The 27,324-nt window shown below is 43.8% G+C and overlaps 1 protein-coding gene across 1 annotated transcript in view; it reads right to left on the reverse strand.

The window, feature by feature from the left end:
• Nucleotides 1–26,616, reverse strand: part of LOC135994485 (E3 ubiquitin-protein ligase rnf213-alpha-like) — a 60,050-nt gene extending 33,434 nt beyond the window's left edge. The window contains exons 1-25 of the mRNA XM_065645078.1: nt 26,496–26,616; nt 24,895–24,934; nt 24,502–24,570; nt 24,222–24,419; nt 23,387–23,601; nt 21,136–21,407; nt 16,466–16,671; nt 15,419–15,592; nt 14,596–14,794; nt 13,649–13,713; nt 13,091–13,286; nt 12,608–12,727; nt 12,418–12,516; nt 12,092–12,220; nt 11,695–11,893; nt 10,746–10,925; nt 9,036–9,167; nt 7,596–8,173; nt 6,429–6,594; nt 6,022–6,239; nt 5,302–5,439; nt 4,583–4,762; nt 2,178–3,648; nt 1,185–1,378; nt 360–515 (exon numbers count right to left, since the gene is read on the reverse strand). Of these exons, the coding sequence (XP_065501150.1) occupies nt 360–515; nt 1,185–1,378; nt 2,178–3,648; nt 4,583–4,762; nt 5,302–5,439; nt 6,022–6,239; nt 6,429–6,594; nt 7,596–8,173; nt 9,036–9,167; nt 10,746–10,925; nt 11,695–11,893; nt 12,092–12,220; nt 12,418–12,516; nt 12,608–12,727; nt 13,091–13,286; nt 13,649–13,713; nt 14,596–14,794; nt 15,419–15,592; nt 16,466–16,671; nt 21,136–21,407; nt 23,387–23,601; nt 24,222–24,419; nt 24,502–24,570; nt 24,895–24,934; nt 26,496–26,616 (5,715 nt within the window). The remainder of the gene's footprint in view (nt 1–359; nt 516–1,184; nt 1,379–2,177; nt 3,649–4,582; nt 4,763–5,301; nt 5,440–6,021; nt 6,240–6,428; nt 6,595–7,595; nt 8,174–9,035; nt 9,168–10,745; nt 10,926–11,694; nt 11,894–12,091; nt 12,221–12,417; nt 12,517–12,607; nt 12,728–13,090; nt 13,287–13,648; nt 13,714–14,595; nt 14,795–15,418; nt 15,593–16,465; nt 16,672–21,135; nt 21,408–23,386; nt 23,602–24,221; nt 24,420–24,501; nt 24,571–24,894; nt 24,935–26,495) is intronic.
• Between the last annotated feature and the right edge of the window lie 708 nt (nt 26,617–27,324).

Consider the following 27,324-nt stretch of genomic DNA (forward strand, 5'->3'; position numbering starts at 1 on the left):
GGAAGTTCTAACTGTCCATCAGATCCCTTATTTCCTCTTTTAGAATATTGTCCCTCATTTCTTATATGGGAGAATTCTATTATTTTTTGAACATATGGGATGACTATGTCACACCAGGAATGGACTGGAAAAGAACTCCAAACCCCACACAGCACCTTATATTTCCTTTCCCGAGTAGACATAGTCCCAAGGGACTGCTCGTTCCTATGTAGATGAGCCATCACTCCACGGGAGAGACAGACCCTAAATTACACATAGCTTTAAAAGAGACTTTGGATTTTAGCAGATTTACTGTGGGTTATGTTGGCATCCTCCCTTGCTGTTCCTCTGACCTGAGCACACCATTCCCAAAGCAATACCTCTTGTCTTCTTGTTCTGCTAACACCTTTCCCGTTTTCCAGGTACTCAATCAAGTAAAGATGAGAGGATTTGCACTTCCAGACCAAGCCGTTGGGACTCTGGATGTGTCTTAGGATGCATAGCTCAATCAGCAGCCGGTAGAGACCTGCTGACACCTAACAGGGAAGAAACATTTGAAAATTGGTGAAAAAAATGTCTATCAAAACACACTTAGTCCACTACCCATGGCAGGTAGTGGCACCTGCAGCCAGACTACAGCTTTGCTCCCATTCTTGTGCAGAATTGCTGTTCTAGCACACACTGAGACAGCTGTAACTGTCAATATGTTCAGATGCTTGGTACTCTACAGTCTTCTGAGGTAGGACTAGGTCATCTGGATTCACCCTCTGCCCTAAGCCCACTACCTTTTGTTTTAATAAAACCCCTTTCAGAGGGGTACCAGGCTGGATGTGAGATGGACAATCCACTCCTTCTTCTCCCTGTATATGGGGCCTTCTGTGTCTGATCACTTGGTTTTAATTCAGCCATCCTCCAGTGTCCTACACTCTGATTGATGCCACTGTAGGAGGAAAGATTGCTTTTACGAAATGGGACTCATTTCATACAGCTTCCTTACCTGTGGGCATGGAACAAGGCAAATGCAGGCAGCTGAGCTTCCAAAGTGTACCCAGAACTCTTGTTGTTCACTTTAAATTTTAAGCACCTGCTGCTACTACTGTAGAAGAGAATAAGCCAGCACAAGAGGCTGTGCAAATCCCCTCCTCTAAAAAATCCTATGAGGCCTTCAAAACACAACGTTCAACCACCAAGACAAAGACTCTTACCACTGGTGACACATCAATATGGAAGACGGTGGGGTGGTTTTCAGTCGGGAATTCCTCAACAGAGAGTAGCTCCTCCAGAAGGAACTGGAAATCAATCTCTGACTCCATCAGCCTAATGGTTTTATGAACCACTGGTAAATCACTCAGCTGGGTGCGGATCTTTTGGAGGATGTTGTCCACGAAGAGAGACTTCCCTAAGGAACAGAAGAGACAGCCAAGATTCACTCTCAGAGGCAGTCTGCCCTTTCCCCTGCATGGGACAGTTTTTCTCCAGACATCTGAACTCCCTCCAAACTGAGTGGCCATCTCTGAACAGCCTCTTTAGGACAATACCTGGGAGCAGATCCCAGTCACATGAGGGACATCCTCCAAGTCTGTTCTCACAATTTTGGCAGTATTGCCCATCACAAGACAGAACTCATGCCCCTACTCCAGCCTCATTAAGGTTACCAATACAGACATAGCTGGAAGGCCTGGATCCTGACCAACTTGCCTCAGATGTGCCCTACAAAATGTCAGAAAACTTATTGTCTAGAGACATGTCTTGAAAGGTTTCAGAAATAGTAGGAAGCCTGAGACATCCTGCTGAGGCTTGCAAAGGACCTACAGAAAACTTGTTCCTTTCTGAAATGGCAGGAGGAAGCCAGTTGGGCTAGCCTGTGGTCTTTCAGAGGACATCTGGGCTTATTGACTCTCATCCCTACGATCTAGCTTATCCCATGGAGAGAGTCTTGTTTCTTGCTGTTTCCCAGAGTCTCACACCATTATTTGTTTCTCTTTAGACTGGACAACTGTAGCTTCCTCAAAGCTCATGTTTTCTAGATCACATTATTTCCCTTTGGACTCTTTCCAGATGGCCTAGAATCCTGCTTGAAATTCACCACCCAAAACTAAAGGCATGTGAAGAGAATGGAGAGCTGTCCATTGCATAACATGTTCCTCTCAAGGCTTCCTGGTTTGAGAAAAACCTTCAGTAGGACTACTAACACTTACCCATTCCTGCTCGATTTGATAATATGAACTTCACATTGTGCTGATAGGGTTCTTCGAAGGCCTGAGCAACAGGGGCTGTCCCACAAGGCACTTTGAGATGTGTGCTCAGGTATGCCTGGATTTCTGTCTTAGAGCAGCATGGGATAGTAGCTTTGTAGGTGTCAAAGGCTGTGATGACATAAGAATTGTGAGCTTTGGTACTGCAAAAGATAAGGAACCTGAAGTCATGGACTGTAGAAGACTGCAACAAGCGGAAGAAGTGGGATTCCAGTTGTTTGGAAACTTTGTATACTAATTTCTCAGCACCCAACAAGCAGTATATTTTCTGGTTTTGAGAATCAGATGAAAGAGCTCTCCTAACAATCAGCTCCACTTCTTCCTCCTCTGTGTTGGGTGTGCACACCAGAACCTCATCATATGTTGGGAGCCGTGCTGTCTTGGTGTGTCTGTAAATGGAGAGCATGTAGAGTAACATTTCCTCTTCTTTACACATGATGAGAGAAGGTTTCCTGGCTTCAAGGCCTACTGGTAAGCTTCTCTTGATACATGTGGTTTCAAGGGCAGCTAATTGCTTCAGTGTTTCACCAAAGACATCCAGGCTGATGTATTTGTCTGACACAAGACCAGTTAATTTCTTACAGAAAGCATCCCAGAGCAGATTCACCTTGTCACAGATGGATGGCAAACTCTCAAAGGAGGTAGCCAGTTCATCTTTTGCAAGGTTACTAAAAGTTGCCTGATTAGCTTCTCTGTTCTTGTTTTTAAACTTCCTTGTCTTCTGCAGAAAGGCTTCTCGCTGCTCATCATATAATTTGCTCAGTTTTTCAACCTCTTCCTTGTCATCACCTCGTTCAAAGGCAAAATCCATGAGCTCCTGCTCTGTAATATCAGATTTTGGAAGGCAGCTCTGCAGAGCTGCCTTTGCCACTGATATATCATAGCCAGATTCAGCTAGGGTTCTGATGAGCTGAGGAAAACGAATGACATAGTCATGCCAGGTAACAGACATCTTGGCCCCTGCTGATGTGTTGACAGAGTCGTGTGGAGTCATGAGGGCTTGCTCCAGGGCTTTTTTAATATCTTCTTCTTTAATGTCATGCTTTATGACAGAAAGCATATTAAGAATCTGTGGCTCTATTGCACTATTGTGGGCTTTGGCCAGTTTGCTACATAAATAGAAGAGCTGGTGTGCAGTGAACAGGTTGAGATGGTAGTAGGTGTCCCTTTGAGTTTCCAGATACTTCTTCCACTCTAGCAAGCAGTGCTCCATTGCTTTGAAAAGGCCATCCAGCTCCTCTAGGACGGGTCTAGTGCTCTGAACAAGGACGCCGCCAATTCCAAATTCTGTGTAAACTTTTACTCTGTGTTGGGGGTTGCAGTAGATGTCAGCTTTCCAGTCTATGAAGAGGATATTGCCAACACTAAGAAGCTGCAGGTACAACTTTCCAACCATTTGAACTTTTTCCAGGATCTGCAACATGCCACAGACAAAATAGGGAAGTGGATTATCATTTGTTTTCAACAACTACTGAATACTTCTTATGTTACATTTTCTTCCAAAGATCTATTAAAACCTGGTAAACAAACAAACACAAAAATTTGATTTGGCTCAATTTTTGTGTACAGCTTCTTCTCAGGATACATTCCTGAACAAGGACATGCTTTAGAAGTGCATGTTCCCTGAAAGACTTCTACTATTCTTCAAAAATAGTGGTTCCATGGAAAACAGCCCATATCTATTGGGGGAAGGAGGACCATCAAGGAAGGACAACTCCATTGTATCAGGTAACAAGCAAATACCACCCCTAAATATTATGATGAGCTGTATCCCACCCTCAGAATGACCACCTTTGAGATATCTGGTCCTTGTGAGGTTTCTTCATCTTTGACTGAAGCACTGCACTGCTTACAGTTGATCAGACAGCAAGCGGTTCAGGTGGTTTCTCAGATATGTAGGAGAACACCTCACTTCAAAGAGCTTCTGAATAAACAGCTTGCATATGAAATAAGGAAAAGGCATTTTCAGTATGTGAAGTATCTGGTTTGTGGTGGGTGCCCACACTGGGGTGACCTCCATCATATCCCTGGAATCACCTATTTCTCTTCATTCACTACAGCTGGAGTTTAGATGGCTTGCTTGGGTGGAGATATCCACGTAATTAACATGCAGGTGAGGCCAAGACATCAGAGAGTAGGACTTATAAACACTCCACCATCACCTTGCAAGGGAATGGCTGTACTTATAATTTGTCTTACACTTGATATCTGGGAGTCTGCTGCCTCTGTTCCTGAAGAGTCAGAGCTGAAGGTCAAGGATGAGTCTCCATGAAAGAATTCTAGCCAAAACCCTCAAGTCTTATAGACAGTGTTTTCTAAGCACATACTGGTATTGCACTGTGGCTTACCTCTAGGAAGCGGTTTGCCTCCTCTCTGCCTTGCTCAGCTTTTGTGGTGATCAACATGAGCTTGTTCTGGAGTTCTGTGAGCTGGGCCAGGCTGTATTCTTTAGCCTTCTGATCTGTCTGAGATGCTTTCTCTGGGGTGTCCCTTGGCAGCTGCGCTGAAATACAGTCCTCAAGGACAGCCTGGAAAGCAAGTAAGAGGATCAGCCCTGCTCTGCCTTTTCCCTGTTTAATTCCCCATTCTTGTGCAATGGGCCTTCAAGAATAGTAGTAGTATATCCCTGCATATCACAGCCAAACATCAAGTTTTCCCATGTCTTAAGATGTGGATCATTCCTGTTGTACAGGGTTCACTCTTTTGCTGTGTGCTGCAAGCACTACTCTCCTTGAACAATGGAGTGGCAGTTCTGATTTTAAATCTTCCCCCCCCCCCCCTTTTTTTTTTTTCCCTTTCTCAGTGATCAAGTTGGTTGTTTTTTGTATTAAAATATTGCTGCTTCTCCTCCCTGTGAACAACTCCCTCCCACCTCCCCTGGTTCTGCCTTGAAAATGACCAAGGTTTAATGGAAAATGTGACATGAGGTTGTGCTTCTTTCAAACCTGACTAAAGATGTATTGACTACCTGACATACTCCTTGAAAATGGATTTCAATAATGTTAATTTCTTTTTGGACAGAAACAACCCCCCAGAAAGCACTCTTCAAAGCATGGAGAACCATTACCTTGACTTTTTTAGGTGCTGAGATGATGAAAATCCCTCTGCTGTTGATGTCTCTGGCTTGAGAGATTGAGGAATGCTCTATGGAGCCATGAGAGTCATGAACCATCCGTATCCACTCTCTGTTATCACAAGAAGCTTTCTGTTAAAGAAAAAACCCAACACAACAGAATGATACCTAATAACCAGTTGGCAGCTCAGTAAAGATGTTTTTGGTCAGAGTGGGTTTTCTTGTGCCTGCTGCAGCTGAAGGGACAAAGCACAGCTGTTGCACTCAAATCTGCATCTATCTTATAAGCTTTCTGAAAGCCAAAGCCAGTGAATAAGTATTTTGTGAAGCTCCTGTTCTCTGCCAGTCTTTGGTAATTTGGAGGAAGAGTGTCAGTTAAATGGTAGCCTGAGTAGAATGTTATCGTTTCTGTGGAGAGGATTATGCAAGACAGTGCTAGACTAAACTTTCCGAAAACAAGGAGCATTGGATTCACTTTCTTCTGCATGTGACACCTAATGGGTCTCCTCCATTTACCCTCACATATGCATGTGAGGTCTTTTAAGGTGTCTCAACTGAAGTCCCAAACAGCATGGATTTCTCATAGATCTCATGTCGTATCTGCTATGCCCACTTGGCTGTTTTGAGCCCCCTAGGCCATGACACCAGACTTTGGCAATTCATTCTTCTAGTATGAGTCCAAGTAATTTTGGAACACGGGATTTGTAGACTCACCAACTTCTTGGGCAGATTATTGTCTTTCGAAATGGTTTCATTGATGAACAACAGGGCTGCAGAGAACTCTTCAAATCCAGATGTGGATCTCAGGTCAAATATAACGGGTGCTGAAGCAGCCATGGAATCACGGAAGAACAGCAATTTGTCAATATCTATGTCATTTTCACCTGCAGAAATTGATGCCAGCTCCACAAATACAGGGATTTCTGTTTTGTCTGGAAAAAAAGTAACAAATTAAAAAATACAAATACGAAACACATAGTTGAGGAGTATCGTAGTTGACTGAGTAGCTCACATAGTTGATTCATACAATGTCTCTGTCTGTTGTGACAAGTAAGGACTAACTGATCCCTTTCTATTGCCTCGCTTTTCTGATGGGCCTGTTACATCCCAGTACAACTCACCTTTTATTATGGTTTTGATCCAGGAGACAAAGCCTTTCTTTGTGCATTCAAGAAGTTCCCTCAAAAAGTCCAGTGTCTCTTCTTGAAGGTTGCTCAAACTATTTTTCACCTTCATTAAGTCCTGGGTCATATAATCAAGCGTCTTTTTCCTAAATTCCAGCTCTTCCTGCAAAAAAAATTCCAACATTCCAATGTGTGTTGCTTGGGAAGGGAAGGGGGAGGGTAAGCTCTGCCTCTGCCTCACACATCAAAGTTTCATCAGCCACTCAGGGTCTTTTCCAAAGGGCCAGCTCCCCAGGGACCTCTATTCCTCTCATCCCATCTGTTTCATAAACTCAGTCTGGTTATTTTGATACAAGTCCCTGCAGCACAGGCACAGAATCATGATATAAAACTTGTCTGACATCTGCATTGAAGTTCTAACCACTAAAAAGACCTTTCCACAAAATTTACAAGGTCTCCTCCAACTTAAAATTTCTGGGGAAACCTGTCCAAAACATGGAAAGCTACTCAAAGTACAAAAAGTTACAGAACATCCAGCTGCTGCTTGGAGTTACCCATGCAGTGGCCCATCATTGCTACCCTAATAGAAAGGTTATGACAATAAAACATTTGAGCTTTCACAGGAGGCTTCAAATTCTGAAAAAAAATAACATGTGGAAACCAAATGAAGAATTGCTGGAGTTGGTAGAGAATATTAGGTTGGGATCTGTTATTTAACTCCCGGAGTTCTTTACTCCTGGTTCTACCAGAAACTTCCCAGAGGTTGGGAAAAAGATTATTTCCCTGTCTATTCCAAGTCACTTGATGTGGAATTTGGTTGCTGACACACACAGACAATCCATTGTCCTCGTACAGTTGCCTCAGATGCCCTTGGGCATCTCTAATGTCACTGGGAGCTCATTTGTGGACAACCAGTAGTCCAATTAAGGGTGAGCTGAATCACGTTCCTGACTCCACTTACTCCACTGTAAAGATGCCAAGCTAAAAAAGAGACGGCTACAACAGTAAAATTTATATTCCAGAAGAAAAATTCCATCTACTGTGTCCAGTATGATTTAGTTAAAAGTTGACACACAAAAGCAGAGGTTCCCTGTTCAGATCTCTCAACACAGAAGACACAAGAGCACTCAGTATAAGCCAGATATCCATGTGTGTCCTACATACGTATTTTGTTAGGTCGTTGAGAATCTGAAAATTTCCATTAAGATCAAGTGCGTTCCGCAGTTCATCAATCATCTTGGCAGTGTTCACCACAGTAGACAGGGTGACGTAGTTTTTAATCTTCTCCAATGCAGCATCTACCCAGGCGGCTTTTTCATTCCCTTCCCCTTCACTCATCTCCATAATTTTAAACTCCTTTTTGAGCTGACTCTCATCTGCTAACTCTTTATCAAAATGGCTCTGCACCCTCCCAAGGGTGATGGAAAAGTCTTTGAGGGTCAGATAGGTACTCTGAAAGTCAGCAATGGCTGGCTTATAAATGTTTTCTTGCACAGTTCCTATCGAGAGAATTTCGTCTTCAGGGATTTTGGCCTTGATTTGCTCTGCTTTTTGCTTCCACAGTCTCAAAAAATAATTGCTTTCCCTTAATGTATGAATTTTTTTCATCATGTCACTGTATTTAGGAAGGTGTTGCAATGCAGGAAGTTTCTTCTCGCCATTCTCAGAAAATGTGCATATAGACATCTGATCCTTAAAATGTCTTGTTTCACTGAAGATTTCCATCACAACACTTGTATCCACTAAATAAGGCAGAAACAAAAAACCAATAAATTAGTGCGTTTCTCCATCTAGAAAGGTGTTTACCCTCTAAGCACAGAAATATTCTGAACCTGACTGCAACACCAAAGAGGATGGGGTGTGTGTGTATGTATTTGTTTGTAGCAAAGTTCTTGAGGAAAAACTGAATCCAAGAACAACACCAAAACAAATGGTGGGCAAAACCAATTGCTCCATGATGAGGAAGGGAGCCTTCAAACCATGGCCTTGAAACTGTGGTAGTGTCTGTACTGTTAGAGAACAACTTAACTTTGAAGTACAGGTTGAGAATTACCTCGCCATTTGACTCACACCAGCTGGAGAATCGCTTCTGTCGATTCTTGCACCCAATCTGAGAACTTCAACACTGAGACATGTACATTCCCCTGCTCTGTAGGAAGAGCTCACTAGGTGAGACTTTCCAGCCAGTATACCTTTCTGATACTTTTTGCTAGTTCTGTCCTTCTCTTTTCAGATCCCAGATCTTGTCTGAAATTGTCCTATCTGAAATGCACTTTCCCCCTACAAACATTTGTCTAAGTAGGTAATCCAACCTTCTATGTCGCTTAAAAAATGAAGTACCTGGCACTGTTTAATCTTTCCCCGTGAGACAGGTTTTCCCACTATTCTGACTCCTTCCATATATAAACTCCTATCAGACTTTCCCCATTCCTTTTTTCCTTAAAGAGCTCCCCGCTTACTCTCTCTGAGCCACTGCTTGCCACTAGGCAGTCATGCAGCACCATTTTCTGGAGGATTTACTACCAGCTTTTTATTTTAGGAGGCAGCTCCCCATTCAAGAACCACATAGGCAACCCCATCCTCTCAAATTGAATGGGATGGTACCGTTTATCATACCCTTTATGCTGCTGCATAGATGCAGAAATGAGCGTGTCTGCTTCTTTTGCTCTTCCAATTGCTCATATTCCTCCTTTCTGTCTTTCAGCACTGTCGCTATGCAGCTGGAGGCAGAGGAATCTGGGGAAAGAAATAAACAAAAAACCCTCATGCTTAGATCTCAGATATAGAGGATTTTTGAGCAAGTCACCTGGAGAGAGAGAGGAGCTACTGGAAACATAACCTCTGCCAGTGAATTTGCACAGAGGCTGTGTCACCTGATGTAAAAGCAGCACTATCAACCCAGAGCCATTCTGATGTGATCCTTGCCAAAGTCTAAAACACTCTGAGACACGCGGATGAAGTTTATTATTGCAGAAGAATTTGAAATACATTTCTTCCAGATTTTTGTTAAACATAGGTGGATTTTGAAACTGGACTGTGATCTTGAAGTTCATTCTGTAACCGGCATAAATAGCAACAGGAAAAAAAAAAGTAAAACACTAAACTAGGCTGAGTGGTGCAGCTGACACACCTGAGGGACAGGATGTAATTCAGAGGGATCTGGACAAGTTCCACAAGTGGACCCATGTGAACAAGGGCAAGCGCAAGGTCCTGCACCTGGGTCGGGGCAACCTCAGATATCAATACGGGCTGGGGGATGGAGGGATTGATAGCAGCCCTGTGGAGAAAGACTTGGGGGTACTGGTGGATGAAAGATTGGACATGAGCCGGCAATGTGCACTTGCAGCCCAGAAGGCCAATCGTATCTTGGGCTGCCTCAAAAGCAGTGTGGCCAGCAGGTCGATAGAGGTGATTCTGCCCCCCTGCTCCACTCTGGTGAGACCCCACCTGGAGTCCTGTGTCCAGCTCTGGAGCCCTCAGTACAGGACAGACATGGGCCTGTTGGAGAGGGGCCAGAAGAGGCCACCAAAATGATCAGAGGGCTGGAACAGCTCTCCTGTGAAGACAGGCTGAGTCAGTTTGGGTTGTTCAGTCCCAGCTTCTCTGGGAAGATCTGGTTGTGACCTTTCAGTACTTAAAGAGGGTTTATAAGAAAGATGAGGACAGACTTTTCTGCAGGACCCGTATGGCAGTTGCACATTCCCCTGAGATCTGAAGCCTTCAACGGGGCAGTTGATGGCTCTTTTAGCACCTTTTGTGCCCCACTATGCCTGTCCCCACATACACACCTAGGGTGGTACCAAGGTGTTGATAGTCACATCTTCCCCTACCCTGGGGCAGGGTGACTTCACCTCCACCAGCTGGTGGGGCAGGAGGGGTACAACCCTCGGTCAGTTGACAGGGTCCTTAATGGGACGCTGAGCTAAATGACAGGGTCGTTAGCAGAGGAGGTGCCCAGAGTAGCTGCAAAGCTTCTGGACCATGTTGTAAAGCCCACAGCCAGATCTGACCAGATAATAAAACGGGGCTCCCACCGAAGGCCCCCCTTGGAGGGTCTGTGAATTGGAGCCCTCTCCTTAGACTGGGATGCCATCTAAGGAGACTTCCCGGGATTGAGAGGACCTCACCTCCTCATTTGGGTGAGTGGTTATTTACTGGATATATCCTTGAATGAGTCCTTGCCTAACCCAGGCGAGTGATTATTTCTTGTGGGCACCCTGAAGTCAGAGGGCTGTCCTACCTGTCCCACACATATGAAAACACATCACATGAAACTACTGTTTTGGGAAATGAATGTGGAAACTGTGAACTCACCACAGATGCACAGTATATTCTGAAATAGCTTTTGATGTTGCAAGATAATGGACAGTATGTTGCAGGGGATGTGTCCTGAGAAAACTTGATGCCTCAAACAGCAGAAGAAATTGGAAAACTGGGAAAGCAGGATTTTTGCTTTTTCATTGATCTTATTTTGAAGTTTGTGCTCCGATTTTTCTGTAAAATAGATGAAATTAGTGATAGAGCAGTGCTTTCAGAAGAAGCAGTTTCCCCACTGGATTTCTTTTTAATGTACATCCTCAGGAAGAGCTAGGAGCTTCACAGCACCCCACCCCAAGCCATGAATAGCAAGAGGATCTGTTACAGCCATCTTTGTGGACTGCGCAGATTTCATTGTTTTCCAATTAATTGGCCAACACCAACATATAGGAAAAACATTGCAATTTACATTGACTGCGAACAAAGCATTTTTCAATTCTTTTGGGTACATGAAAACCAAAATGTATCTTTAGAAGACCCTGGCCTATCTTTGGTTATAACCCGCCTTCACGCAGGAGACAAACCTCTGAGGTGCTTCACAATTAGCATTTCTGATATTTTTTTCATCTTCAGAGAACATTTTTTTTTAATATCCTCCATTTAATAAATGAAACATCTCCCAGGAATGAGCAATGAAATTGAGATGCTTCTTAGTTTCTAAAATGAAACACCATTTTTTGAGACTCTGTGAATATTTTGTCTCTTCCACTTGCTGTTGGCAACAAACCTAGCAGATCTTTGAACAGAGCTGGTGAAACCTCACATACCCTTCTAGCAAGAGAAAGGACTTGATCACAAACTTCATTCACCCAGCTTCATGGCTGAACTTTTGTTTGGTGTGAGATTTTAGTGATATGTGCATCAGATGTTGCTTGGCTTTCAGAGCCCATCAAAACTCAGTTTCAAACCAAGAATTTTAAAAGGAGAAAATCTGTGGGAAACTCACTGTAAGTGGAGATGAGATCATACATCACACAAGAGCTGAGCATCTCTGCAAGAGCTGGGCCCATGCTGTCAAATTTATCTTTTTCCAATGTGCTCATCTTTTCTGAGAATATTTTTTCAACAACAGCAGAAAGCACTTTCCCAACACTTGACCTGTCTGTCTTGAGGACTTTGGAAACCAATTTTCCTAACATGGGCTCCTGTAAAGACAAGAAATTTCTCCTCTTAGTTGTGAATAGGCTTTGCAGAACCTATGCCTTTACAGAAAATTCCTCTCCCGCTCCATTAACCCACCACAGGCCAAACAAGCACAACCAGTAAAGTAGGTCAGCTCAGTGTGGCAGGAGGTAGAAACTCCATTGTGCAAGAATGGAGTGTGGATTTTAGAAAGTCTGTACCTCACTTTTTTCAAAGCATTTAATACTTTGAATGACACAGTCTGTAAAGCAGCTTTCCAGATTTGTATTCCAATGCTTGTCCTTCTTCATGAATTCCAAGTAGAAGTCCAGAAGTTTTCTGACATCTACCTGAAGGAAGGAAATGCTTAAGCTGTGGTTGCTTTCTAGGGCCTTACCCAACATAATTGGGTTCTCACAGTGCAGGAGGAGTTATGCCCCTCTGTACCTCAGCTCTCATCTTCCAAACACTGATTGGGACAAAACAGAGCATCCTGGGGTCAGGAGAAGTCTGACCATCACCCCCTGCTTGGAGTTAAGCAACTTACTTTCTTCAGCCACCTTTCAGCCATGGAGTATATCAGGCTTTGCCATTTCTGCATCCAGTCCACACAGAGGATCTCAAACGAGAACAGCTTTTGCCACACCTGTGGCAGAAAAGTAAAGCTGGTCAACTGGGCCTCAAGGTACAGACAGACCTTCCAGAGTGGGTGGTTGTCCCTTGTTCATTCTACTCACATCAATGTTTTCCAGGAACCATCTAGTTTCCATGGGTGGCCTGGGAAAGGATTTTTCTAGCCACTCCTCGATGCAACCTGCAAACTCATTGAACCTTTCAGAGGTGAACTGCTGAAATTCCTTAGGAAATGAAAAAAATGAGAGAATTGGCAAGGAGAGTTGGATTTTTCATTCTGACATTTGATCCTTAACTGCTGTGAAAATGAAGTCCTTCCCACAACTATCAAGGGCCTTCAAGAAGAGAAACGGCTGGCACATCAGCTACTAGCTTTGTTTGCACCTCTGTCTACATAAACCCTCCTCATCTGCCCCAGCACAAATTCTGACAAGGTTAGAACTAGTAACTGAGAAGGGTAGCCACATGCTCTGCTGTCACTCCTTTAGTTGGCCATATTTGGATGAAGCAAACCTGAACTCCTGGTGCTTCTCAGCAAAAAAGACATGGGTATATGTCTTCATGAAAGCTATGGGTGTTGTTTTTACCTGATTTTCTTGCAACACATCTGATTTTGCAGCAAACGTGTGAAGTATCCGTAGCAGTGACGTTACCAAGCTAAACGGCACCGTATGCCAATGCTTTAAGGAAAATGAAAGGAACGCATATGTTGAATTCACACACGGCAAGGCATCCTCCTTATTTGTCGGCTTCGTCAGCGGATCCATACCGCTTGGCAGGTGCCTGTGGACACAGAAGAGCACTATACTCCTCTTGTGCTAATTCTAACGATAGCATTTAAAGAACAATCAACACAACCTTGAGCTTAACTGTCCTTCATTTGCTGGACAACACTATGCAATCTCAGCCAATTTATGTGTCCAGATTTGGAGCCAAATCCCACAACATGAGATGGAGGCAGACTGTCTGACAGGACCACATGATAGTCCTCAGCCCCAGAGGGGTTTAAAGGATTATGATGTACAACTAACAAAGAAAATTACTACAACTTCCCTTGTTCTGCTCAACCACAAATCCAGCCATTCATTCCCACCTTCTCCACAGACCTGTCCCAGTATTTGTCCTCTCAGAAGGTTAGCACTTACAAGTCCTTGAACCAGAATTCCATCCTTTCAGCAATGTTGTTCAAAACTCCATTCAAATCCTCTTCCTGAATAGAGGGAAAAGCATACACTGAAAACAACTGTGAAAACATATCCATTCCTAGAGCTGAGGTGGTCTCCTATGAAAACTGATGAGTGTGAAACTTCAGAGATGATTTTTTTTCTGCTAATGTTTGACTGAAAAAAACCCAGCAGCTCTTCCACATGGAAAGGCAGATCTAGCTCCTATTAAAACAATCTCTTCAAATCCCACAGAAGCCAGTTCTCTCCAAGATCTTTGGAGTTCAAAGGATGATGTGGGAGGGCTCACCTCAGATTTTTTCAAGTACAAATCAGAGTGTGTTGCGGGTAAACCCTACAATAAACACCAAGAAGTTGATTTTAAGTGGAATTCCTCTCCAGGGCCTCAGAGAATATTACAACCATCTAGTTAAAACATAAGTGAGAATGACAGGAAGTAGGCTCCCTCATGCAGGTCCAATTTTGATTTAAAAATAATCACTCCTCTAAAAAACGCAAGTTAGATCTTTAACTTCCCTCTTTCAACTTTTCCAACTTTAAAGAAAGTTCCAATGGGTTCATCACCATAATGTTAATTTTGCTTACCGTTTCTGGGGACAGGATGCCGAAACTGCTAAAAGACTGTGATTAAAATTCACTCAATACAGCACTTGCTAGTAATTTTCCAACCAGGCCAAAAAACAGTGACATCCCCCTGCCTCTTCTCTTTTGCCACTTCTCTCAAGACATAGGTAGTGAGCTCTTGCTCCAGGTTACTATGATTTGTTACTATGATTTGGATTTGTTGAAAATTTCTTCAGGAGACTTTCTGGCTCACCTGCACAAAATTGCACAACTTTCCATAACCTAGCAAAGAAACACCAACAAGAAGTTGATCTATTACCGTGTGTATTGTCTGATTGCCTTACATGCACTTGGGATGGTTTACAGACGACGTCAACAGTGCGTTGGTACACAGTATTCAGGAGGAGGTAAGGTGGAAGCTTGACTTGGAGCAGGGAGCTTTTGGTGAAATTCTTCAGTGCCAACATCTCCAAGACTGTCTTTGCTAGGGGACGGCAGCTTTCAATGAATGACTTCTGAATCTCTATCATCGCCAGGACTTTCCTATGGAAATGAACTATCAACAGCAGATACTCTTTGGAGCATCAGGAGGTACTTTGTGCCATCATATGTGCTTCTGTGGCTGGTAAATGTGGCACTGGACTTAAAAAAGAGGTTGCTGGACACTAAGTAGGATATCTGGGAATTCTTAGCAAGTGAATTTACACAGTAAGCCTTTTTTTTTTTTTTTCCTAGGCTATTAAGAAATTCAGTCCAAGGGACACCACCTTGTCTGAGTGCACATACATGCCTTTTCTCCCTGTTCACTTCACCTGGAGACAAGATATTTTGGAGTGAGTCCACATTTCTCCATGTGAAACAATGACCAAAGGAAGATCTAGGGGTGGTCCTTTCCCTAAGACCACTCCCAACAGGATGTCTAAATGAGATTGCACAGTTCTCAGCTCAGTCTTCCCCTTCCTCCAATTTGCCTTCAAACATTCTCCTCCCAGTTAGAGCTCAGGAAGGAGTAGGATGCATCAGAAAGGCAATGGCTTGCATCCCATGGAAGAAACAAAGTTTCTGGTGGTTAGAAGTTCACAAGTAAAAGCAAAGAAAAATTATTTTAACAGTACAACAGCTTTGTACTGTGACCCAGCCTTGATGATCTCTCCCTTTCAAACATACCTCTGCTTCTCTTCATCATTTCTCAGCTCCAACAAGTGTTGTAAGGGTATGATTTCTGGAAAAAAGGGGTCATCTGTCTTCTCTGTGATTGCATACAGCAATGGAATCAGCCAAATCAACAAGATGTTGCCATTGTTTCTTAAGCACATTTTCTTCACAGCTGAAATGTAACTGCTGAAAAGAAAGAGAACACCCCAAAATCTCCACCAATGGTCAGAGCTCACAAAACCACCTCCTAGGATGGTGTGGGAGCTGTGTACTTTCCCCTCAACCCAATAGCATTCATCTTGCCAACATATGGATGCATGAAGTTGCGTGAGAGGGAGAGCTTGGATCTAATGATCTTATCAGCAAACATCCATGTACAACAAATAAGTCCCACCCCAGCTTTGCCAAACCAGTCTCCCTTCATAAGTTTTATGTAGCAAAGGAAAATCAAAAGAAAAATAACTCAAATGCTATAGATTATACTAAAACAGCAAGACAGAACACAGTAATGTTTTGTGACCTAATATACCTATTTTTGTAAGGCTCAATTCAGCTGCCTATGCAAAAATGCCAAATTCTCTTTGAGATGTCTGGGACATCCAAGACAGACCTGCAGGGCTTTCAGATATGAACCAGAAGTTCTGGTAGACATTAATCCTTTCAAAGTTTCAGCAGGAGACTTGATGAGATAGCACATAGCATCTAAAATGACACTGATGCCCAGCCAAGTCTTGGATCTCCAAAGATTATAACAGAACCCCAGACACCTACAGAGGTGCATAATTGTAAGGGTCTGAATCTTAAATCAATTTCTGCCAAAAATAGGACCTGTATCTCTCCTTCCATCGGAGACCTGGCAGAGGAGATACGTTGTACTGGTTGTGGCAGCCAGAGGCAGAAATACAGCTAGGAAGCATTGAAGTGAAGGGAAAAGAGTGTTGGGGGACCACACTCCACTTACGTCTTCACACAATTGCTCCAAAGTGAACAGGTCCCTATGAACTGAATGACTACGAAAGGATTTGTAACTCAAGAAAGTGAGATGACAATTTTAATTACCTCTTTCCTCTCAGGTTCTTGAATTTGCCTTGAAATGGGCCAATATCCTGGAAGAGTTTTTCAGCCTTGATGATTACATCTTTGCTTAGTGGGATGTTATAACAAAATGAGGTGTGTAAGGCAAAAAGCAGGCCATCATCTTTATGCTCCTCTGTCTCCAGGCATCCAAAGATCTTGTCCATGAACTTTATCATGTTATCGTGCAACTGGACAATGAGAACAAGGAAGAGGTGTTTCACCAAGACAGATAGGGCAACTTTACTTGAGGAGCTGGGAAGGGTTCAGGAAGGGGAATGGAAGATGGAAGTTGCTAAGAATCATTATTTGGAGGCAAAAGCCTTTCAGTTTATTGACTTACTTAAAGACAGGTTCCTGTCTTTGCAACAGCTAACAAATTTCTTAGCTTCCATTGTGTCTCACTGCCCTGGCACTACCCCAGGGAAAAGATTTCCTGGCTATCATAAGTTTGCCAAGCAGTTCTTATGTGCTGAATTCACACCAGCACCAGGAGCCTACTAGCTGTACATTCTAGGATGCTGAAGCCCCACCACAGATGAAAACAAGATCAGATTACAAGATGTAAACAGAGCTGAGCTGGGAAATTAAAGAGAATCCAAAGGAATAGTGGAGATTCTCTCAGAGGCCTAGCTTGGTATAGGAGTATGATTCCATGGCTGAGAAACCCAAAAGGCAGATAAACAACTTTCACCTAGACAGAGATGCAGCATGTATCACTCAACTCCTCTCCTTGGGATTTCACTACAGACGAAATACCTTGTGAGGCATTGCTCTGCATCCTACGGAGCCTGGGTGTATTTCAGGCCTTCCACTATGTATGACCTCTCAGGATACATCCACAATGTAAGATAACATCCTCACCTAGCTGTTTGTAACCTAGGTACTCAGTCCTCTTCTGGACACACCCTGCTGACTCCCTCTGAGGCAACCCCAAACCATACCAGGTGGACATGGCACCTCAGCTCAAGCCAGGCTTCCATTAAACAGAACTGGTGTGTTGAGCTTGGCCAACAGCCAAACCCCCTACCAGGCTTCACACTTAGTTTCCTCCCCTGTGGGCCAGGGTGAAAACACAAGGGAGGTCAGAAGACTCATAAACTGAGATAACAACAGTTACATAGCGAAAGCAAAAGCTGTACATGTCAGCAAACAATAATTCATACACTATTTCTCACTGGCAGGCAGATGTTCAGGCACTTCCTGGTTGGCAGTGCCTCAGCAAACATAACAGTTGCTTGGGAAGACGAATGTCATGACTGCAAACATCCCTCCCTCCTCCTCATTTCTCTGAGCTACTACTACTGAGGACAACAACATATGGTATGGAATATCCCCTCGGTCAATTTGGGTCAGCTGTCTTGGCTACGTCCCCTCCTAACCTCTTGTCCACCACCAGCATACTCACTGTGAGAAGCTGAGGGAGACAAAAAGCCTTGATGCTGTACAAGCCCTGTTAAGCAACAGCCAAAACATTCATTTGTTATCAACACTGTTTTAGCCACAAATGCAAGACACAGTGCAATATGCTATGAAGAAAGTTAACTCCGTCCCAGCCAGACCTAGTATCATCTCAGACAGATGCCAGCCTGGGATGGCAGTGGACACCAGTGGTCTCCTTTAGCCATGGAGTTTTTGATTGGCCAATGGCATCCTGGGGTGTATTAGATGGGCCACAAAGATGATGAAGGGAGTGGAGCATCTCCCTTATGAGGAAAGGCTGAGGGAGCTGGGTCTCTTTAGCTTGGAGAAGAGGAGACTGAGGGGTGACCTCATCAATGTTTATAAATATATAAAGGGTGGGTGTCACGAGGATGGAGCCAGGCTCTTCTTGGTGACAACCAACAGTAAGACAAGGGGTAATGGGTTCAGGCTGGAACACAAGAGGTTCCACTTAAACTTGAGAAGAAACTTCTTCACAGTGAGGGTGCCAGAGCACTGGAACAGGCTGCCCAGGGAGGCTGTGGACTCTCCTTCTCTGGAGACATTCAAAACCCGCCTGGACGCCTTCCTGTGTAACCTCATCTGGGTGTTCCTGCTCTGGCAGGGGGCTTGGACTAGATGATCTTTTGAGGTCCCTTCCAATCCCTGACATTCTGTGATTCTCTGATTCTGTGATTTTTATTGCATTTGCAGGATAGGGATTAAATTCCACAAACAATGAGAATATTTGCTTCAATCTTTCTTCCAGAATTTCTGTGCAGTCCATGACAAGAGATAGAATCACTGAATCATAGAAGCATAGAATCAGAATCATTTTGGTTGAAAAAGACCCTTAAGATCATCGAGTCCAACCATTAACCTAACACTGACACTAAATCATGTCCCTAAGAACCTCATCTATACATCTTTTAAACACCTCCAGGGATTGTGACTCAACCACTTCCCTGGGCAGCCTGTTCCAGTGCCTGACAATCCCTTCCATGAAGAATTTCTTCCCAATATCCAATCTAAATCTCCCCTGGTGCAACTTGAGGCCATTTTCTTTTGTCCTATCACTTGCTGCTTGGAGAAGAGACCAACACCCACCTCGCTACAACCTCCTTTCAGGTAGTTGTAGACAGTGAGTCGGTGTCCCCTCAGCCTCCTTTTCCCCAGGCTGAACAACACTAGAACCCTCAGCTGCTCCTCATTGGATTTGTTCTCCAGATCCTTCACCAGCTTCATTGCCTTTCCTTCTTGTAGTGAAGAGCCCCAAACTGAACCCAGGATTCGAGGTGGAGCCTCACCAGCACCAAGTAGAGGGGAACAATCACTTCTCTAGTCCTGCTGGCCACACTATTCCTGATACAAACCCGGATGCTGTTGGCCTTCACATTGCTGGCTCATGTCCAGCCGCTGTCAGTCAACACTCCCAGGTCCTTTTCCACCAAGCAGCTTTCCAGCCACTCTTCCTCAAGCCTGCAGCGCTGCCACCTGGAGTGGTCGTGACCAAGTGCAGGACCCAGCACGTGGCCTTTTTGAACCTCATACAATTAGCTTCAGCCCATTGATCCAGCCTTTCCAGATCCTTCTGTAGAGCCTTCCTATCCTTGAGCAGATCAACACTCCCACCAACTTGATGTTGTCTGCAAACTTACTAAGGGTACACTTGATCCCCTCATTCAGATAATTGATAAAGATATTAAACAGAACTGGCCTGAATACTGAGCCCTGGGGAACACCACTCGTGACCGGCCACCAACTAGATTTGACTCCATTCACCACAACTCTTTGGGCCTGGCCATCCAGCCAGTTCTTTACCCAGTCAAGAGTACACCTGTCCAAGTCATGAGCAGCCAGTTTCTCCAGGAGAATGCTGTGGGAAACAGTGTAAAAGGTTTTACTGAAGTCTAAGTACACAATATTCACAGCCTTTCCCTCATCCACTAAGCAGATCGCCTTGTCATAGAAGAAGATCAGGTTGGTCAAGCAGGATCTGCCTTTCATAAGCCCATGCCTGACTGGGCCTGATTGCTTGGTTGTCCTGTATGTGCTGCATGATGGCACTCAGGATGGCATGCTCCAAAACTTTCCCTGGCACTAAGGTCAGACTGACAGGCCTGTAATTCCTTGGATCCTCCTTCCTGCCTTTCTTGTAGATGAGCGTCACATTTGCTAATCTCCAGTCAACTGGGACCTCCCTGGTTAGCCAGGACTGCTGATAAATAATTGGAAATGGCTTGATGAGCACCTCTGCCAGCTCCCTCAGTACCTTTGGATGGATCCCATCTGGTCCCATAGACTTGTGTATGTCTAAATGGTGTAGCAGGTCACTAATCAGTTCCCCTTGAATTACTGAGGCTTCATTCTTCTTCCCATCCTTGTCTTCCAGCTCAGGGGGCTGGTTACCTGTAGCAGAACTGGTCTTACAATTAAAGACTGAGGCAAAGAAGGCATTTAGTACCTCAGCCTTTCCCTCAGTCTCTGTCACTACATTCCCCTCTGCATCCACCAGAGGGTGGAGATTCTCCTTAGCCCTCCTTTTGTTGCTGGTGTATTTATAGAAACATTTTTTGTTGCCTTTAACTGCAGTAGCTAGATTCAGCTCTAGTTGGGGTGTGGCCCTCCTAATTTTCTCCCTGCATAACTTCACAGCATCTTTGTAGTCCTCCTGAGTTGCCTGCCCCTTCTTTCAAAGGTCATAAATTCTCCTTTAATTCCCGAGTTCCAGCCAAAGCTCTCTGTTGAGCCAGGCCAGTCTTATGGCTCGCCCTCCGGCATGTGGGGACAGCCCGCTCCAGTGTCTCTCAGATTTCCTTCTTGAAGACAGATCAGCCTTCCTGGGCTCATTTGTCCTTCAGGGCTGCCTCCCAAGGGACTCTGCCAACCAGCCTCCTACACAGATCAAAGTCTGCCCTTCCGAAGTCCAAGGTAGCAGTTCTGCTGACTGCCCTCCTTACTTCTCCAAGAATAGAAAACTCGATCATTTCATGATCACTATGCCCAAGGTGACCTCCAACAGACACAGTACCCATGAGTCCTTCTCTGTTCACAAACAACAGGTCCAGGGGGCTGCCTTCCCTAGTAGGCTTGCTGACCAGCTGTGTCAGCGTTTTGGTGTTTTCTGGCTGTGGTTCAGAATCCTATGTGGAATTAGAGCCAGCTGCAGAAATTCTCTTCAGAGGTCTTTCTGCTTGGGAGCTGCTTGCTGCTTTGGCTTTGTGTATACTTACCACTCGCTCAGTAAGATCAGTTGGAGAATGGGGTCTGCCTTTTGCAGCATCCCCAAGATAGATTTTGAAGCTCTTCGTGTAGATCTTCAGTTTCCTTTCTATGTTCTTAAAGCCCTTCTGGAGCGTGACGTGGTGGAGAAATTCATCTGCAAGGTGTTTTATGATACCGCAGTTGACAGACTTTTGAGGCATTGTTGTTGAAGACAACTTAAAGTAATTTTTCTTTTTCCCATTAAAATAGCACTTCATGTTTTCAAAAATGGTCCATGTTCCTGGGGAAGAATCAGGATTTGTAAATGAACCTTCAAACCTATAAAGCATGAGTCTTAAACTGGCCCCGAGCTAATGATACAAATTGTTTTACATGAATGCCAAGCCTAGCTGAGCCATTGTGGAATAATTACTGAGGAGGCAAAATATTGAAACTAATCATTGAAGATACAATTATTGAGAATAAAGTTATGTCCACATCCTTGGCACATAAGGCAGCTGCTTGGTATGCAAGGAATCTACTTTGCCATGGTTCCCATTCCTGCCCCCGCTCCCCCCGCCACCTGGCCTACGTTCTTGGATGTTCACATATGGAGGGAACAACAGGGAGAATGGAGAGTGGAGTGTTGTGGAGATATCATGGGCAGGCTCCATGTACAAGGCGGGTACAGGAACTAAATGGTACTGTGCACATAGTTGCTGTCAAGTAAGAGGTAATATTCCATTCCATCCAAAATGCTATTTGCTGAGCTAGTAGTTGTGGTGAAATTTGCCCTGTGGATGAACTTTGGCCATTATAATCTCATTACAATACCAAAACACACCTCCATACCAAAAGCTACATGCCTCCATCATGCCTTCATTCTCTTGTGAACATGTTCCCTGAATTCTTTTAAGTCTATACCTTTAAAATCGAAGCGAGAGAATTTTACACCAACCAATAACAAAGGTATTACTAGAGTCACTCAAGCTCCACCTAAACATGGAAAATAGTATAAAATACCCTAACAATAGGGGAAAGCTAGGGAAAATGTCATCACGGAGAAGTCAAAGAGACAGCATTGCAGACTTTTGGAATCAGTTGACAGGCTGAACCTGTCTTTGCCCCCGAAGGGACGCCTTTCGGTAAGATTTGCACACTTGGTTATCCCAAGTCTTTCCCTGAGAAACTGAGACTTCAAGCTTGTATTTGTAATCATATTAGTAGTGCTATATAGTCATCTTAGAATATATATATATGTATATTTGGTACCAAAGTGTATTTTTGCAACTAAAGTGTATTTTTTGCACACTGTACTATATCAATGGCAATATAAAAGAACTTGTACCTGTTGCTTTAATAAAACTCATTATCTGTGGATCTAGTTGTGAGAATCTCTCATTGGATGAGCTCAGACTTATAGTATATATTATACTATTCGTGAATCTGTGCAAGCACATGAATTCAATGATCATGACCATACACTGCACTACTGGTGAATCTCTAATCATGTGAATTTAACATAATGCCAGATTGGCTGTTGAACACAATGGGACCTATAATGCTGATTTGAGGTCATTTTGGTTTAATTGGGCATCACTCAGAAGCTAAGCTCAGCTGTCCCCAGCCCCCAGCAATATACTGAGGACAAGCTGGAACACAAGGGGGTTTAGTTTCTGCCAAATTAATCTTTTTAGCACAACAGCGATAACTGAGGCACTAAAGCACAACACTCACCATGCATATTTAAATTCACCCCTAGAGTTCTCACCTGTGCTTTAGATGGGTCTGGTGTGCATAGCCCATAGCTGATTCAAATGCCCCAACAATAGGTGTCTACTACTTTTTAAGTCATCCTGGCATATTTGAAGCATCTGCACAGGGTGGCAGATCTGAAGCTGGGCCTCCGGCTCACCTGCACCCTTCTGGAATTGCAACTGAAGCCTGATGGCAGATGCAAAGGTGATTCAAGGCTTTATTACACACTCTTCCTTGTCCAACAATGAAAAGTCTGATTTTATTCTGGGAAAAAGCAAAGTAACTTAAACACTCTTTCCAGAATAGTTTGTGTGTGCTTTACATAAAGAGTTTGTGTTAAATAAGTAGCCCATAAGCCTATGTGTCAAAAATCCCCACAATGACAATGCTTCTGTTGTAGGAAGCAGGTACTGACCCACTTCAAGGCAAAACAAGAGGGAGTTTATATTTGTTTGCTGCATGCAAGGATTTATTGGTCCTACTTCATTCCAGTCTTACTTTTGAAGAAAGTACAACACTTACCATCTGCTTTGATCTCTTCCTTGGGAATGTTTATCACTCGATGTAATTGACTTTCTGTATTCTTGGAGTCCATTCCATAGATATGCTCTAAATCCCACAATCTACTTTCACGGTCAGCTGAGAGTGCATTTTTAAGGATAGCATATTTATAAAAGATTGGTCCTTTCTGTAGGTCAGAAATGGGGATCGTTGCACGGCCGATGATCACTTCTCCTCTAGAATGGAATAAAGAGGATGAATTATTTACTACACCATAAGGAGCTTCCATCAGGTTCAACCCCAAATGTACTTTAGTTGTACAGATCAGTTCATGCAGCAAGAACAGGCAACCAACATTCACATTAAAAAATGCAAAGTTCCACAAAATATCTCTGGCCTTTATAATGGCAGAAAAAATCTTGACAGTCTGACCTGAGCTTGAAGGTTTATCAGGCAGGAAAGAAATAAAAATAACTGGTAAGAAGTCTTGATGTGAACAACCCTGATCCTAGCCAAAGCTGAAGCTCCTTTGTAGGAAAAATGGGAAATACATCTAGAGTTATTCTTGCTGAGTGCTGCAACTGTACCAGAACTGAGTTGACTCTATTCACTCCATCTTCTCTCATGCAAGCTGTCTGCTGACATTTCAGAAGCTCCATAATGTTTCAGACCTCCGTGCAGATCTGGCAGATCTGACACAGGACATACAGAAGTTAGACTTAACACTATAACTCACTTCCATAGACAACCAAATTTACGTGTCTTTGTCTGGAGCCCACACTGGGACCCTGAAGTTGGGGTGAACCATATGCTTTCAGAAATGTGACATCAACATACATTTAGGTATGATTTTTACCTTTTTCTCATAACAGCAAATTTCTGGTATTGTCTAGGGTTCTTGTAAAAAGCAACACAGATTGTGGACGACTCTTCAGAAAAAATGGATTTTTTTGATATTACAGCAACAAATTCTATGATCATTATTTCTTCTGTTCGAAGTCTTTCACTGGACAGATATGGATTCTCCAGGAAGCTATTAGAAGGGAGAGAAATACTGCAAAGTCAACATCAAGCCCCCTTCCACCACTCTGTCACCATATTCACCTGATCCACTAGGGCAGCATTCAGACACTCACATGCATTTCTCCAAGCCTGTGGCTGCGGCTCCTGGAAGAGGAGTATCTTCTGCATCATTTTTTCCAGTCCTGTACAAATATCCTGATTAGCATAAAGCATTTACAGCATTTCCAGCTGCCTACATGGAAGTATCAAGCTACTGTGTGAATAACTCAGATACAGGCAGCATGCTGTACACCAAGAGGCATCGCAAAGAGACCAACTCCAGTCCTGGAGGGCCTCTACCTGTCTCCATCTCCATCTGCTGGTGGAGAAAGGAGTTTAAGGGTGGAGTAGCTTTACAGTACTAAAGCTACATCTCCTCCCAAAGACAGGCCTTTTCCCAGCAATCTCACAGAGCTCCCTGAGCTCTGATGGGAAATCCCACAGCATAGATCTCCACATCAACGAACCTGCTATTGAATCCTAGGTTTTCTTCACTTTCACAGTCACCTGCAAGTGAGGACAACACTTGTGTTAATGTCAGCAGAACATGCACAAAGCCAAGAAAAAACAGAAGACAGTTGCATACTGTGAATGGGACAGAAGCTCTCAAAGTTAAAATCTGTGATTACTGCTGCTGAAATTCTGCCACATGCTGCCCCTTCCAAGGAAAACCACCCAGAAACAAACTTCCCTGTGTCGAATTTGTGTGGCAAGAGCAGATTGTGCCTGCAACGTGATGCTCAGCCAGCCATCCAGCCTGCTGACAGTGCCATAAAAACACGCACGTCAGCACTGCTCCTCCCCATTGCTTGGGACTAGCATACAAACGTGAAGGCAAAGTATGTGTCCCTGCTGAGGCCAAAGGTTATTACAGGGCCTTCAGCACAAGTTGTAGCATCCTCTTCATCTAGTTCTGCAGACTCCCAGATTAAATCCTTGGTGTAGGAGGTAAGAGACTGACTGTCACACAAGTGTGACATGCTGCTTCTTGCAGACAGCCTTTCTTTGCGCCTAGGGAGAATTCACCATCTTTTCCTTTTTTTTTTTTTTTCCTTTTCTTTTGTTTCTGGTAGGACTGGTGGGAAACTGGCTTTATATACATTTGTATACATTTCCTTATAAATAACATTGGGGTATTTTAAACACAGGTGTCACCATTTATTGCAGGGCAACAATAAAATGTGGCAGATGCTCTCTAGTAACCCTCATCCTCCCCACCAAGGAAAGGGAATAGGAGGAAAGGCAAGAGAGACTTACAAGTTGGAAAGCTAAAAATGCTTTACTAATAATGAGATAAAATTATGCAAAATATCCAAACCCAATGTTGAATTTCCCAGCCTAGCACAACCCTGGCCTGCAGGGGGGGGCTGGCATCGTGCCAGAGGCTGCAGGGCAGGCACCCCAAAGTCCTGAACTGGACTCAGCAGTAGACAGGAGCTGGATTCAGGGATGCATGGACTTGAACAAGGATCAGACTGCAGGCAAGAGAACAGGCAGGGTTCTCTTTGGACACCATCCATGGATGAGGAGAGCGAGACCCTTGTGATCTCCCAGTTTTATACTGTGTATGACATGAATGGCATGGAATATCTAGTTGGTTGATTTTGGTCACCTGTTCTGTCCTGCCCTCCCTGTAAGTATGCCCTTCTCACTTAGGGAACATAAAAAATGTATCAGTGACTTTGGCTGCCACAGCAATAAATGACAAACCTGGGCCTTTCTGCATACCATTCCTACCATTAGCTCACTAACACTGTAAATATTGGCTCTTATCAGGTCCGGAGTGAACACCAACCGAAAAAACATGCAGCCAACTTCAGAAAAATGCAGTTACTTAGAAGAACTTAGCTGAAAGGAAAATTCACTAAAAGAGAATTGATCTTGTTTTAAACAAAACCTGGAGAATAGGATAAAGTTCATTCTCCATTACAGGAGCTGAAAGTCTTCAACAGGCAAGTGCCCTTTTCTGCTTAGTTTTACTGGACTTTCCCTTACTGTATAGAGGAGGAAGTTGCTAGGTTAGAGACACCAGGATGGTTTGGTGGCTGTTTACATCGCCTCCACCTACAACATGCCCTCTTACCTCCTTTCTCACGTAGCAGGTTGCTGCCACCTTCCTGGACAGATGGACACATGGTATTCGGTTCCTCTCTGCTTTCATCCTCTCTGTTGCTCTCTGCACTCTCCATTGCAGCAGCTCAAACCTGGGCAGCCAAGGAGAAAACTTCAGCAATGAGACTTGCAGCTTCAAAGCTAAAGATCTAAAGCAAAGGTTAAAAGATCACAAAGATAAGCCTGAGAAGCCCAGGTCTGGTCATTTTACCTCCTCCCCACTGCCTCATGCAATGAGGAGCAGAACCTCATTTAGTGGTTACAACCCCACTGGTTCCAAACTCCTCTTCAAGCATTGTAGAGGTTTGCAAACACCTCTGAGAATGGAAAAAACAGGCGTTTTTTATACTCTCTCCTGGAAATGTGACTTCATGGGTGCGTTTTGAGGGTTTTCTATGAACTGGGACTTTCCAGAGAAATACAGTTCAGCTTAGTCCAGCTATGCTTTGTGAAAGCAAAAGAAAAAGCTGAAATGTCTGTCCTGGACTCTCTCCATGCACTGTTTCACCCTTTTTCTGGTATCCACCCCTTCCTCCTTCCTGATACTGCTCTCAGCTGTATTGCGTATTGCTCACCTCCCTCTCTCTCTGCAGCTTGGTCTCTAAAAGCTTAAAACTTGCCCAGTCCCTTTCCCATATTTGCAGTTATGTTTTTTGCTCTGAAACAGCAAAACTAGAAGGCAGTTCAAAAGACAATTATTTTTTCCCCTTTGCCGACAAGTATTTTTTCCTGTGATGCAGGAAGGAGCGAGAGCAGCACATTTCGAACAGCTTTGTAAACACTCC

Source organism: Caloenas nicobarica, chromosome 1 (assembly GCF_036013445.1).
Source record: "Caloenas nicobarica isolate bCalNic1 chromosome 1, bCalNic1.hap1, whole genome shotgun sequence".
Classification (NCBI taxonomy): Eukaryota; Metazoa; Chordata; class Aves; order Columbiformes; family Columbidae; genus Caloenas; species Caloenas nicobarica.